This window comes from Dermacentor albipictus, chromosome 8 (assembly GCF_038994185.2).
Source record: "Dermacentor albipictus isolate Rhodes 1998 colony chromosome 8, USDA_Dalb.pri_finalv2, whole genome shotgun sequence".
Classification (NCBI taxonomy): Eukaryota; Metazoa; Arthropoda; class Arachnida; order Ixodida; family Ixodidae; genus Dermacentor; species Dermacentor albipictus.
The window spans coordinates 106,393,140-106,406,842 of NC_091828.1; the positions used below are offsets into that span (position 1 = coordinate 106,393,140).

Genomic DNA, 13,703 nt, shown 5'->3' on the forward strand with positions numbered 1-13,703 from the left:
GGTGTTTAGTGACTCACAATCTAAACATATTGCTTCAATTTTTTTTCAAGCTGAACGATCTTTGTAAATTCCTGTTATAACATTCAGGCCTTCAACCAAAAATCTGCTTCCAGCAGTCGCCAGAATTCAATCTTACCTCTCAGATGTAAGAAATTTCCTTATAATCGGCCCACTGGTTATCTCAGAAAAGCATTACTGCATTTCACATGCATCTATATAGGCGGCATCGGAGTGAGGCCCGAGCAAGAGCTTCCGCTTAGGAGCATGTGGTGACACTTGTGCTACCTGATGCTGTAGAACAATACGTAACATGTTGCACATACATAGATTTTTAATTCAGACTCTAGTTCAACGAGCTTGTTGACCTACCCTACAGTATCATGTTGCTGTGCTCCTTTAAGTCTGTTCAAGTGATGAGGACCTGGAGAAGATGGTGAAACTATGTGGCCAGTCACCTGTATGAATGCACTGGTGTGTCTTCAGGGCATTCTGCAATGAGAATCTCTGAAGGCTGAGTGGGCACTGAAATGGCTTCTTGCCTCATGTGTTTCCTAAGGCTGCACTTTAATGAGAATCTCTTAGAGCATGAAGGGCACTGATATGGCTTCTCGCCTGTGTGGGTGCGCATATGCACTTTCATGTGACACTTGCGTGAGAAGCGCTGAGAGCATGAAGGGCACTGATATGGCTTCTCGCCTGTGTGGGTGCGCAGGTGGGTTTCCAGGTGGCTCTTTACCGAGAAGCTCTGAGAACATGAAGGGCAATGATATGGCTTTTCACCTGTGTGGGTGCGCATATGGACTTTGAGGTGACCCTTGTGTGAGAAGCTCCGAGAGCATGAAGGGCACTGATACGACTTCTCGCCTGTATGGGTGCGCAGGTGGGCATTCAGGTAGGCCTTGAGAGAGAAGCTCTGAGAGCATGAAGGGCACTTAAAAGGCTTCTCGCCTGTGTGGATGCGCAGGTGCTGATTGAGCTTGCCCTTTCGTGAGAAGCTCTGAGAGCATGAAGGGCACTGATATGGCTTCTCGCCTGTGTGGCTCCGCAGGTGATTGTTGAAGTGTGATCTGTATAAAAAGCCCTGAGAGCATGAAGCGCACTGATATGGCTTCTCGCCGTTGTGGGTGATCACATGGGCACTCAGGCTACCCTTGCGTGAGAAGCTCCGAGAACATGAAGGGCAGTGATATGGCTTCTCACCAGTGTGGCTGCGCAGGTGATTGTTTAAGTGGGATCTGTAGAAGAAGCCCTGAGAGCATGAAGGGCACTGATATGGCTTCTCACCGGTGTGTGTGTTGATCACATGGGCTTGCAGGTGACCCTTGCTTGAGAAGCTCTGAGAACATGAAGGGCACTCAAACGGCTTCTCGGCAGTATGGACACTGGCATGTGCTTCCAGAAGAAATAATTCATTAGCCTTATAGTCACACAGGTGACATCGGTGGAAGCATCCTTGCCTTGAGTTGTCACATTTGGCAGTGGATGGAGAAATACAAGGCCTCGAAGCTGCACAAATAAGACAAAAGCACTTAAGAGTTATTATGAAATGCGAAAAAAGAAGACAGATGGTAAATTTAATAACAACCTGATTTTTATTTATTTAGGAGATCTAGGTGATCTTAAGTAGGATGAAATAAAAAGCTTCTAATGGCCCTTTTTATTTTACTCAATACTTCTGCATTTGAATTATTCATGTCACCGTTTGTCAAGTCCACTTATAAAAAATATTGTTTCAGAAAGCTAAAAAATCCCAAACTCTTACAGAAGACTAAGAATGCTAGGACCAAGCTTGCTCTTTTATCCTCAATGAGCACTTGAGGCCCGGAGACCATATTTGGCACTTGCAAAAGTTGTTGCGATTTTCTGGCACAAAAAATTTGTCTCGTATGAGACTTCATGAGTGGTTTCCACTTGATCACACACTGAACTTTGGCAATGTTTTCGTAAGTTGAGATTGCAAGGAGCTGGCTAGGAAATAATGTATCTTTCCCCATATAACCCATAAATATGTACAACCCGCATCCTCTTTCAGAAAAGCCCAGAAGGAAAAAAATAATGTGTGCATATAACGCATGAAAATAACTGCATACAACCCTCATATGTTTACAATACCAGCATCCATTTGGAGATAAACGAGTTGTCCACGTAGTATCTTCAGCCAGTGACTGCTTTACTGTTTTCAGAGACTGGTGCTGGGCCATTAAGCATGGCTTATCATGACCCAAGTTATACTTTGCCAGTGCCTTGTGCACTATTCATCGTCATCAGCAGCAGCAGCAGTCTGGTTATGCCCACTGCAGAGCAAAGGACTCTCCCATACTTTTCCAACTATCCCGGTCGTGTACTAATTGTGGCCATGTTGTCCCTGCAAACTTTTTAATCTCATCCGCCACCCAACTTTCTGCGCGCCCCCTGCTGCGCTTCCCTTCCCTTGGAATCCATTCCGTAACCCTTAATGACCATCGGTTATCTTCCCTCCTCATTTTATGTCCTCCACATGGCCATTTCTTTTTCTTGATTTTAACTAAGATGTCATTAACTCGCGTTTGTTCCCTCACCTAATCTGCTATTTTCTTATCCCTTAACGTTACACCTATCATTCTTCTTTCCATAGCTCGTTGCGTCGTCCTCAATTTGAGTAGAACCCTTTTCGTAAGCCTCCAGGTTTCTGCCCCGTAGGTGAGTACTGGTAAGACACAGCTATTATACACTTTTCTCTTGACGGATAATGGCAACCTGCTGTTCATTATCTGAGAATGCCTGCCAAACGCACCCCAGCCCATTCTTATTCTTCTGATTATTTCCTTCTCATGATCCGGATCCGCCGTCACTACCTGCCCTAAGTAGATCTATTCCCGTACCACTTCCAGTGCCTGGCTACCTATTGTAAATTGCTGTTCTCTTCCGAGACTGTTAAACATTACTTTAGTTTTCTGCAGATTAATTTTTAGACCCACTCTTCTGCTTTGCCTCTCCAGGTCATTGAGCATGCATTGCAATTGGTCCCCTGAGTTACTAAGCAAGGCAATATCATCAGCGAATCGCAAGTTACTAAGGTATTCTCCATTAACTTTTATCCCCAATTCTTCCCAATCCAGGTCTCTGAATACCTCCTGCAAACATGCTGTGAATAGCATTGGAGAGATCGTATCTCCCTGTCTGACGCCTTTCTTTATTGGGATTTTGTTGCTTTCTTTGTGGAGGACTACGGTGGCTATGGAGCCGCTATAGATATCTTCCAGTATTTTTACATACGGCTCATCTACACCCTGGTTCCGTAATGCCTCCATGACTGCTGAGGTTTCGACAGAATCAAACGCTTTCTCGTAATCAATGAGAGCTATATATAAGGGTTGGTTATATTCCGCACATTTCTCTATCACCTGATTGATAGTGTGAATATGATCTATTGTTGAGTAAGCTTTACGGAATCCTGCCTGGTCCTTTGCTTGACAGAAGTCTAAGGTGTTCCTGATCCTATTTGCGATTACCTTAGTAAATAGTTTGTAGGCAACGGACACTAAGCTGATCGGTCTATAATTTTTCAAGTCTTTGGCGTCCCCTTTCTTATGGATTAGGATTATGTTAGCGTTTTTCCAAGATTCCGGTACGCTCGACGTCATGAGGCATTGCATATACAGGGTGGCCAGTTTCTCTAGAACAATCTGCCCACCATCCTTCAACAAATCTGCTGTTACCTGATCCTCCCCACCTGCCTTCCCCCTTTGCATATCTCCTAAAGCTTTCTTTACTTCTTCCGGCGTTACCTGTGGGATTTCGAATTCCTGTAGACTATTTTCTCTTCCATTATCGTTGTGGGCACAACTGGTACTGTATAAATCTCTATAGAACTCCTCAGCCACTTGAACTATCTCATCCATGTTAGTAATGATATTGCCGGATTTGTCTCTTAACGCATACGTCTGATTCCTGCCAATTCCTAGTTGCTTCTTCACTGTTTTTAGGCTTCCTCCGTTCCTGAGAGCATGTTCAATTCTCTCCATATTATACTTCCTTATGTCAGCTGTCTTACGCTTGTTGATTAACTTCGAAAGTTCTGCCAGTTCTATTCTAGCTGTAGGGTTAGAGGATTTCATACATTGGGGTTTCTTGATCAGATCTTTCGTCTCCTGCGATAGTTTACTGGTATCCTGCCTAACGGGGTTGCCACCGACTTACATTGCACACTCCTTAATGATGCCCACAAGATTGTCGTTCATTGCTTCAACACTAAGGTCCTCTTCCTGAGTTAAAGCCGAATACCTGTTCTGTAGCTTGATTTGGAATTGCTCTATTTTCCCTCTTACCGCTAACTCATTGATCGGCTTCTTATGTACCAGTTTCTTCCGTTCCCTTCTTAGGTCTAGGCTAATTCGAGTTCTTACCATTCTGTCGTCACTGCAGCGCACCTTGCCGAGCACGTCCACATCTTGTATGATGCCAGGGTTAGCGCATAGTATGAAGTCTATTTCATTTCTAGTCTCGCTGTTCGGGCTCCTCCACGTCCACTTTCGGCTATCCCTCTTGCGGAAAAAGGTATTCATTATCCTCCTATTATTCTGTTCTGCAAACTCTACTAATAACTCTCCCCTGATATTCCTAGTGCCTATGCCATATTCCCCTACTGCCTTGTCTCCAGCCTGCTTCTTGCCTACCTTGGCATTAAAGTCGCCCATTAGTATAGTGTATTTGGTTTTCACTCTACCCATCGCCGATTCCGCGTCTTCATAGAAGCTTTCGATTTCCTGGTCACCATGACTGGATGTAGGGGCGTAGACCTGTACAATCTACATTTTGTACCTCTTGTTAAGTTTCACAACAAGGCCTGCCACCCTCTCGTTAATGCTATATAATTCCTGTATGTTACCAGCTATATTCTTATAAATCAGGAATCCGACGCCTAGTTCTCTTCTCTCCGCTAAGCCCCGGTAGCACAGGACGTGCCCGCTTTTTAGCACTGTATATGCTTCTTTTGGCCTCCTAACTTCACTGAGCCCTATTATATCCCATTTACTGCCCTCTAATTCCTCCAATAGCACTGCTAGACTCGCCTCACTAGCTAACGTTCTAGCGTTAAACATTGCCAGGTTCATATTCCAATGGCGGCCTGTCCTATCGTATATCTATCAAAATGTCATTAAATAAGCACTTCTGCAACCACTGCTACCTGATAATGAAGAATGTTTAGTGACCACTAGCTATAAGCTCAGTTCAGTATTCTCTTACTGTTAGTGTCAACGAGGTCAAATGATAAGTAATTCGAATGGCAATTCAAAATTAATAAGTGGGAGATGCTAAGAATTAGTCACTAGTGATCTCGAAACAGTTTGTTGGGTAAGACAGCGGTGGCCATCATTTATTCATTTTGCCACACGTATGGGCATGTTTGTTCAGAAACTTTATTTAATATTGCAGATGTGGTCGAAACAGTGGTGCTCACTAGTGATTATGTTCACTTCGATTTTCCCAACTACTTGCAAATCACAGCGTCAAGGACATAAAGTGAAAGGTCGTTTAAAAGGTGATTGAATTATGAGAATTAGGAACTGAGTAGTTTGGGCCAGTAGTATATATTAATAACCTTCTCACCGTGATAGTATTTACTTCTACATGCTACTGTTGAGTAGAACAAAGTGTCAATACACGAGCGGTTAGCTGAAGAATATAAAGAATATCAGCTAATCATTAATGACAAGCATTGATTTCGCACAGCTCTGTGTTGTTGGCATTTACAATCCTTCACTGTAAGGGTCTCACATGAACAGTCGTTAACAGGGTTATTAAATTATGTCATGTAGGATCTCATATGCTTAAGTCCATAGAGATGACAAGTGAACACAGCATTGATGGTGCTTTGCAGTACAGAGGGCAGCTGTGATGCGTACAGGACTATTTCGCAAGTCTCGTATGTTCAGAGAATGGTGGCCGATTTTACCTTTTCGTATTATAAGTTTCTTGAAAAGGCGTATGGTGCGAAGCAGTAAAAACGTGAAAACAAAGAATGAAATGCCCAACAGGTCTGTAAGGAATGAAGCGACTGCATGATTATAAGTTATAATTGCTCGGTGCGGCTGCTCTAATGGAACCCCGTTTTGCCTGGCCTGTGCAAATGGTTATGTCACACTTGGTCTGTTCACAACACGCTGCTACGTGTGAGGAAATGGATGAGTCGGTCGATTATGAGTGCTCCTTCTATTTGATGTTGTTCAGTTAGCTGTGGATGAGGAAGTCATTGACATTGTCCAGATTTTCTTAGTGGCTTCTTTAAGAGCATTGTCCTTACAAAGTTCTTCAGGTGCGGGCAGTTGAATCAGCGCAAGTTGTACCTGCTCTCTTTGTTACTTCCCGAGTCTGCAACAGGCTGACATGCTCGCTGCGGTGGCGACTGCGGTTGCTACTGGCGTCCCGTCAGGCTGGAAGGGAAGCCCAGCAATCACGTGACAGTGTCCGAGCAACCGCAGAGTTGTTAGAGGGGTTTGTTTCCTTTTCTTTTCAGACCAGTTCATCAATAGCAGGTCGTCCATGTCATTCTTGTTCTCGACTTAGGGGCCAGGAGGATTTCCGCTGCTACACCAGCATGACGATCTGCTGTACATCATGACAGCACCGCAGCACTTCCGATCAAACTTGACTTAAAGGGACACTAAAGGTTACCAGAAACTCAAGTTGAAGTGGTAGAGCAATGTTCTAGAACGTCTAAGGCGTCAATATAATCGCGAACAGAGCTTTAGTAACCGAGAAATTGAGGTAAATGCATGACATGATTTGAGACCCCCCAGCGACATTCCGGTACTAGCCCGATGACGAAAGCACTCCTCATAATTTGTGTTACTAATACTCAACTACTCGTATTAAAAATATCATTTCATTCGATTATAAGACGGGAAAAAATGCTACTTGTTTACGTCTATTCGATTCAAAGTAAAAAAATAACATTTTGACGTTACCCTTCAGTAATATGGGTGTTCGAAAGGTTTCGTTTTCGCTCGACTCTGCGCGCTCGACTCTGCGCCGCGTATGCTTTGGAGTTTCCGTAGTTTGGTTATCGCGTCGTGCTGTGAGGGTTCTGCTGGCTCGCGAAACTTTCATTTGGAACAAGCAGCGAGAATGCCAGGTCCATGTGATGTCGAGGGAAGCCCTCGTTGCTTTCCCACTCCGCAGAGCCGGTGTCGAGGCCACCGTCGTAGTACGCAACAACGCCGGCAGCGCGAGCCCTCAGCAGCAGGTCGCGCTCGTCAGTGCTCAAATCGCTGAAGTTGAGCCCACCATCGCGAGCCAATCTGTCGGTGTCAGGGTCCATTGCGGCGAGCGGCGAAGTTTGCGTCATAGAATGAAGTACCAGCTTATGGGCGTCTTGCGCTGGAGTTTGAGGTATAGTAGCGGCGCCTGGTGGCGGTGCGGGAAACGACATCTGGGCGTACCAGCTTGGGTCGCCCTGGCTGTGGCGAAGCACGTTTCTAGGCTGAGTTTTGCCTCGATTCGCACTGTTTTATGCCGTGTTGCGAGTGCGAAAAGGCTCGTCACTCCTCACAGACCACGCCGACCACGCTGCGAGCTCGCTGCAGCCTATAGTTTAACGAAAACGGACTCTCCGTGTACCGTAGGACGTAATGATGGGAGCAGAAGGAATCGGTGATGCCAATCCGGAGAGACCTAGCCCAGCCTTAAAAAGGCGTCACCGTCATTACTTCTGCGTCGTGGGCTGCCATGAACAAGAAGGCCTGAATCCCAACATCAGATTCTACCGTTTTCCTTTAAGGCCTCACGAAGTGGAGCGTGTGGCGCACTGCATAGCTGCAGTTCGTCACGCTGAGTAAGCGAAACTTCGTGCCATGCTGACTGCTTCGCCTGTCTTCAAGCTTGCTTGATTATCTGCGTTCGAAATTTCGGTCTTTTGCACCTACAATCCCGACAGCAGATCGACATAGCAGTAGGCATGGCTGGTAATTCACGATTCGAGACCCGGCCACAGCGACAATTAACAATTCGACCGATGCGAAGTGGTGAAGTGTGTGCAAATGAGCACAAATGGTCGGGCTCATTCGATGACAATTCACTACTCCACTACGAGCAGCACAGGTTAAGAGAGTTAAATGCGCTCATACTTGATCTCAAGCCAGCACGTTGAGGCAGCGCAGCAAGGCAGTATTGATTGCAGCACATCGATGTTCGAGCGCTGTCATTAAAAGCTACATCAAGCGAGCAGCGCACAAGCTCGCGCTACAGCGCGATTCGCACGCATGTGCGAGCTCATATCCATTGGATCAGTTTAGCGGCATGCAGTCAACAAAGACTGCAGGAGGCCCACCGTTTGGCGGCATGTTGAAAGACCGCTGCCGTCGCGGCGCATATGATCGTGCGCTCGAGCGGTTCGTACATCGCGGCGCGTACCGTCGTGTGCTCGAGCAGTTCCGCACTCATGATGTCTGCTTATCGCTGCTGTGGATTCATTTATAGCACGCATTTCCTCGCCTTTGTGCGCCTGAATCTAGCAGCTAGCGTGCAAACCTTACCTGTAGTTCCACTTCGTACGCGACTCGCTTCACTTGCGATTGACACCGTGCTAAAGCTTCGCCGCCTAATTCTTGAACGGCGTACACTTATTCGTCGCTGCATAATTTCTTGCCTTTACGCAGCGTGCCACCCCTGAAAAAATCTTAGGCGCCAGATATACACAGCAGGCCGTGCTACAACACAACCGAAAGTGGCGGGTCCATATTGTAAACGTGCTTTCCGAAGCAGACGACCGAGCTTGGTACGACCCATTTTAGGACAGAGGGTGCTTTTTAGCACCTTTGTCGCAGCGCCCCCTGGGCAATGCAAGAGCCCCATGGTCGCGCGTTTCTCCTTCCGCTAGCCACCATATTCCTGCTTTCGCTCTGCTCTCGGCTCTGTCTTGGCTCTGTTTCTGGCCGTACGTTTGTGTTTTGCACAGAAAAGCCGTAGCGCCGTCTGCGGACGCCGTTCTACTCACCGATGGCGCCAAATCACTATGAGACCATGATGTCAGTACTCCTCGATCGGAGGGCGGGCGATTTGAACTGCGCTAGAGGTACGCGGACGCTTCAGAACGCATTTTCTCTTAAAGTAAGTCTCTCCTTAGCACGATACAAGCGTTTCGAGGTTTCTGGGATGGTATTTCAACAGTCCACATTGACTTAAGTAACCTTTAGTGTCCCTTTAAGTTCTCTAACGTTGAGTCATTGGCGCCTTTGGCGGTAGCGGACTCTGTGGTGTAGTTCGCGGAAAATACCTCTGCCAATCGATAAAGGTGAGCCTTTCGGTCAAGAAATGATGTGGGGAATGAGGTGTCTTTCCGCACCTCGTCCCCCAGTTCCCGCCCTGTGTTTAGCTTGATCTCCGGGAACTGCCACCGTAACAGTTACATGGCTGACACAGCTAGTGCGCTGAAGCTAATTTCCTGCGCAAACTGTGCTTCTCCCTCCCAGAGTCGAATCACCGCGCGAGCTAGTGTCACCAAGACGCGCTTCAATCGGCCTCCCGAGTGGTGGTCCCCGGGCACCCTCTCCACCCAAGCTCCCTTCCGCTGAGTGCTTCATTGCCACGGATGATGCTCACAGGCCCACAACGAGCTGGTTACAAGGACCTTTTCTTCCAAAATTTCTCGTTTTCACGCTTGGTGGACCACTTCCCAGTTAGTTAGCCCTAGCGCAGCGGCCGCACATACTCGATCAGTCTTGCATTCAGCCTTTGCCCATAACAGCAGTGACTGTCATACTGTGCTCTACCTTGGTTGAATAAACCCGTGCTTGTTGGCAATCTGACTCTGGAGCCTTGTCTGCGCAGCATCAGAGTCAATGAAGCCTACCCAAGCGCCTTTGCGCATTGCGGAGTGGAGGAACATCGTGCCCTTCCCTGACCATCACTTGTAGAGTGAGCCTTGTGCAAACCCACTTCCACATTCATAGTAAGGTTTGTTACAGCGCAACACAAGACAAGGACAACAGAAGGTATAAAACGACGACACAATGCTGACTCTCAACTGATATTTTATTGAAGATATGTCTAACATATATATAGGTGCCATTTGATAACCATGACATGCACAAGATACAGAGATGCATCAAGGCAACTGTGACAAACTGACGCATAATCAAAATTGACATAGGTAATGCAGTTCCTTGTCATTAAGAGTGATAGACGGTTCACTGATACACGCTTTGTCCCTAATCTTTATATTGCGAGCTTAGGCGATTTCCCTTGTTTTTTCCCGTGTTTAAATATGACACTAGTTTTTTTTTTAATTCGGGGCGACAACCGCACGACTCGCAGTGCTCCGGTAGATCAAGTGGCGCCACCCCTTGAAGAGATAGCTCACGCTCCCGAAGTCGAACATTCACACATCGCTTCGTTTGTCCCAAGTACTCTCGACCACAAGATAATGGAATGGTATACACAAGCTGCGTAGCAAAAGACATGTACCTCTTCACATGTTTGACATCGCATTTTCCCTTCAATTGCTTATCCTTCAGCAAATTATCAACTAACGGGCATATGCGACCTATCTTATGTTTCGCAGAAAAACGAACAGGCTTTTCTTTCGAGGAACCTGTATGGGTTTCCTTTGTAGCAATTGCTACGAATGGGTAGAGGTCTGGTTTTCCCTTCATTAATTACTTCTCTCTACCTTGCGGGTTTCCGCAGAACTACTACGTCAAACACTTGCCTTTGTCTCGTGTTGTCGACAAATTCGACTACGCCGTGCCATCTGCTAGCTGCCTGGTTAGGTCAAATGGTAGAGCGGCTGTCCCGGAAAGGTAGTGCTCCCGGGTTTGAGTCTCGGAGCAGGACGAATTTTTCTTTAACTCTGAGGCTTTCGTTCGAGGAAGCCATATGGGTTTCCTTCGTAGCAATTGCTACGAATGGGTGGATGTCTGATTTTCCCTTTATTTATTAAATACAGAGGTCTACTGATCCGCATTGATCTACATTCATGTTCTTACACTCATACACCAATCTCTACATAACGGACTCACTGGGTGTAAGCTAATCATAAAGCAATGTAAGAGCTACAACACCAGGTCAAGAATGCTCTGCATTAGGCTATGCAATCTAAGGTGCTTCAATGTGCTCAGCAGAGCATTATTTTTGCATTTTGCCTCAATCAGTATTCAGACAAGAATAAAAAACCTGCTAATTTGTCCTCAGCAGTACGTCACACACACTTGAGCAAGTCGTGCCAAGCTAGGCAGACTTGGCCACTTACCACACTCACACAAGCAAGCGAATGTAAGAGAAGTGCCAGTCACTGCCTACCTGAGGTGGCACTTGACTGTTCCACAGCCTCCGTAGTCTGGACGCTCCTAGACTCCCTCCCTGGTTTCAACGAGCAGCCGACAGACTTGTCAGCCAGACGCAAGCTGCACTGCATGCCAAAATCGACCTGACCAACAACCTTTGAAGGGGTGTGGCATGCCATTTTGGCAGTGATGCTTTCAGCTAGGCTCATCGCATTTGTGAGGCCTACAAAAAAACAAGTGGGGCGATTGCAGTCCTGTTACAGCACCAAGAGCAAGAGGTAAATACAATAGAATAAATACAGGGGAACTTCACAATGCATAGCCAAGGAACACAAAATAACCCTTCCAGTACAATATTCCTAAAAGGCTACAAAGGACAGTCCACATTCAATACTCGAAAGCAGGGCAACCTCTTTCTTGTGGAAGGCTTACGACAGCAGAACATATTTGAGATACTTTTTCATCTCATGCATATTAAAGCTATTGGTGTAGTCCAACTAATGAAAAGTTACCGCAACATCCTAAGGTCATTGCCATGAGCCTATTTAATGTCAGCTTTAGGATCTCCAGTCACCCCATGCCTTGCGCCAGATGATACCATCTCGTGCTAGTAAATTTTCTATTTCCTCACACTACCTGTCTGCTGTCCACGACTGCACGTCAGTATCGTTGGCCCCAATTCAGTAACCCCGATAGGCCATTAGTTACCTGCCCTACACATTATATTGCTAGTCCAAAGTTCATTTTTAATGCAACAGCGTTCTTTAAGAACTTTACCCACTTAGCGGTAGGTCAGTACGTATGTATGTATGACTACACAATACCCTCTTTCCTGCCAACTTGGGTCGGTCTGTAGTCTATGCTCAAATGGGTAGAGCATTTGGTTGCTGCACTGTCCCTGGGACATGGGTTTAAATCTAACTGCCGGCCCAACTTCAGTCGCTGAGCATGTACCAATGGGTACGTGCTGCTATTCAACAAACTTCTTTGATGATAAGTTGGGTCGCTGGGTATATGCCATTGTTCAATGACCCTGAGCAGCCTCTCCCAGTGATCTCCAATTACCCCTGTCTTGTCATCTACATTTACCCTGACTGTGTCTAGGTTGGCTGGCATGTTTCCTATTAACTAATTTGATCTTTCTCTCTTCAAATTGAGAACAATCCGAGACGTATCTAACCTATGATCACTGCTATTTACCCTACCTCACACTTCTACAAATTGCACTATGCTAGGGTTGGCACAGAGTATGTATGAAATCTATTTCATTTCTTGTGTCCCCATTACGACTTTTCCAGGCCCACTTCCTGTTATTCCACTTCCAGAAGAAGGTGTTCGTAACTCGCAGGCAATTTTTTCCATGAAGTCAGGCACATCTCTCATCTTCTAATTCTAGAGTTCATGACATAACTGCCAGTCACTTGTTCCCCCACCCAATTTTCCTCCACTTTTTCATTAAGGGGCCCCTCGAGGTCTGGCCATTTTGAGCTGACAAGCGCAGTGCATACAATGTGCGCTCATAATCAAGGATGCTAAAATTACAGTGCTACACACCGTGGAAAGAGCTTAAATTTCGAACACCGTATGCCCTTTTCCTCACGGGCCTGCGCCCTAAGATGAGGAAATGACTTATATCAGCATAAGCGCCTACGTACATGTGTATGCTGTTATGTTGCTCATAGTGACATGTGACACTTCAAGAATTATTCATGGCAGCATGTGTTATTTGTGTAATCTGTTGTCTCAAGAGACGACTTAAAGTTTAGCGGAATAATATAACACGCAGACCGAATGTCTGCAGTGTTATTGTTCTACTTTGCACCACAGCTAAAGTACCGGTACAGTCGAACCCACTTATAACTACACCGGTTTCAACAATGTATCGGTCAAAACAATGAAAAGCTGCTGCACCATAAGCTTTTGTAAGTTTTCTATGGGGAAATAACCTGCTTACTTCAATGTCTTCATGATGCATTATCATTTAGGACCATGAGGTATGGTTGCTGGGCGTCCATACCGAAAGGTAATGGAATGCGAAATCCTTGAGAAGAAAAAATAGAAAAGTGAAATGTGAGCCATCGCGTGATCACCTGGCACCCCAACTGCCGCCTCATGCTTCTCTTCATGAGATGCACACCAGCCTTGCACGCATTTTTTCCGTCGCCCTTCCACCCCTCCGAACACAGACTCCGCCCATAGAGCTGTGCTGCACCAGCCTCCAAAACCCAAATATACCGCGCCAAACACGCTGACAACGCTGCCGGCGGTGCTCCTAGATTGCTCGCTCGGCCCTCACAGTTGGTTCTTTATTCTTTGGCCCTCGTTCTGAGCAGTCTGCAAAGGGATTAAGTCGCTCGTGCTTGTCTTCGTTCATTGCATTGAAGTCATTCCTGACCATATTGTTTCTCAGCCTTGTTTGAGTTGCCATTAAAATGGGAGATG

At 46.2% G+C, this 13,703-nt stretch overlaps 1 protein-coding gene across 1 annotated transcript in view; it reads right to left on the reverse strand.

Moving 5' to 3' along the window:
* Nucleotides 1–311: 311 nt before the first annotated feature.
* The window catches only part of LOC139049298 (zinc finger protein 709-like), a 56,124-nt gene continuing 42,732 nt past the window's right edge, over nt 312–13,703 (reverse strand). Inside the window, exons 5-6 of the mRNA XM_070524676.1 lie at nt 11,278–11,484; nt 312–1,506 (exon numbers count right to left, since the gene is read on the reverse strand). Coding sequence (XP_070380777.1) covers nt 452–1,506; nt 11,278–11,484 — 1,262 coding nt within the window. The 3' untranslated portion in view covers nt 312–451. The remainder of the gene's footprint in view (nt 1,507–11,277; nt 11,485–13,703) is intronic.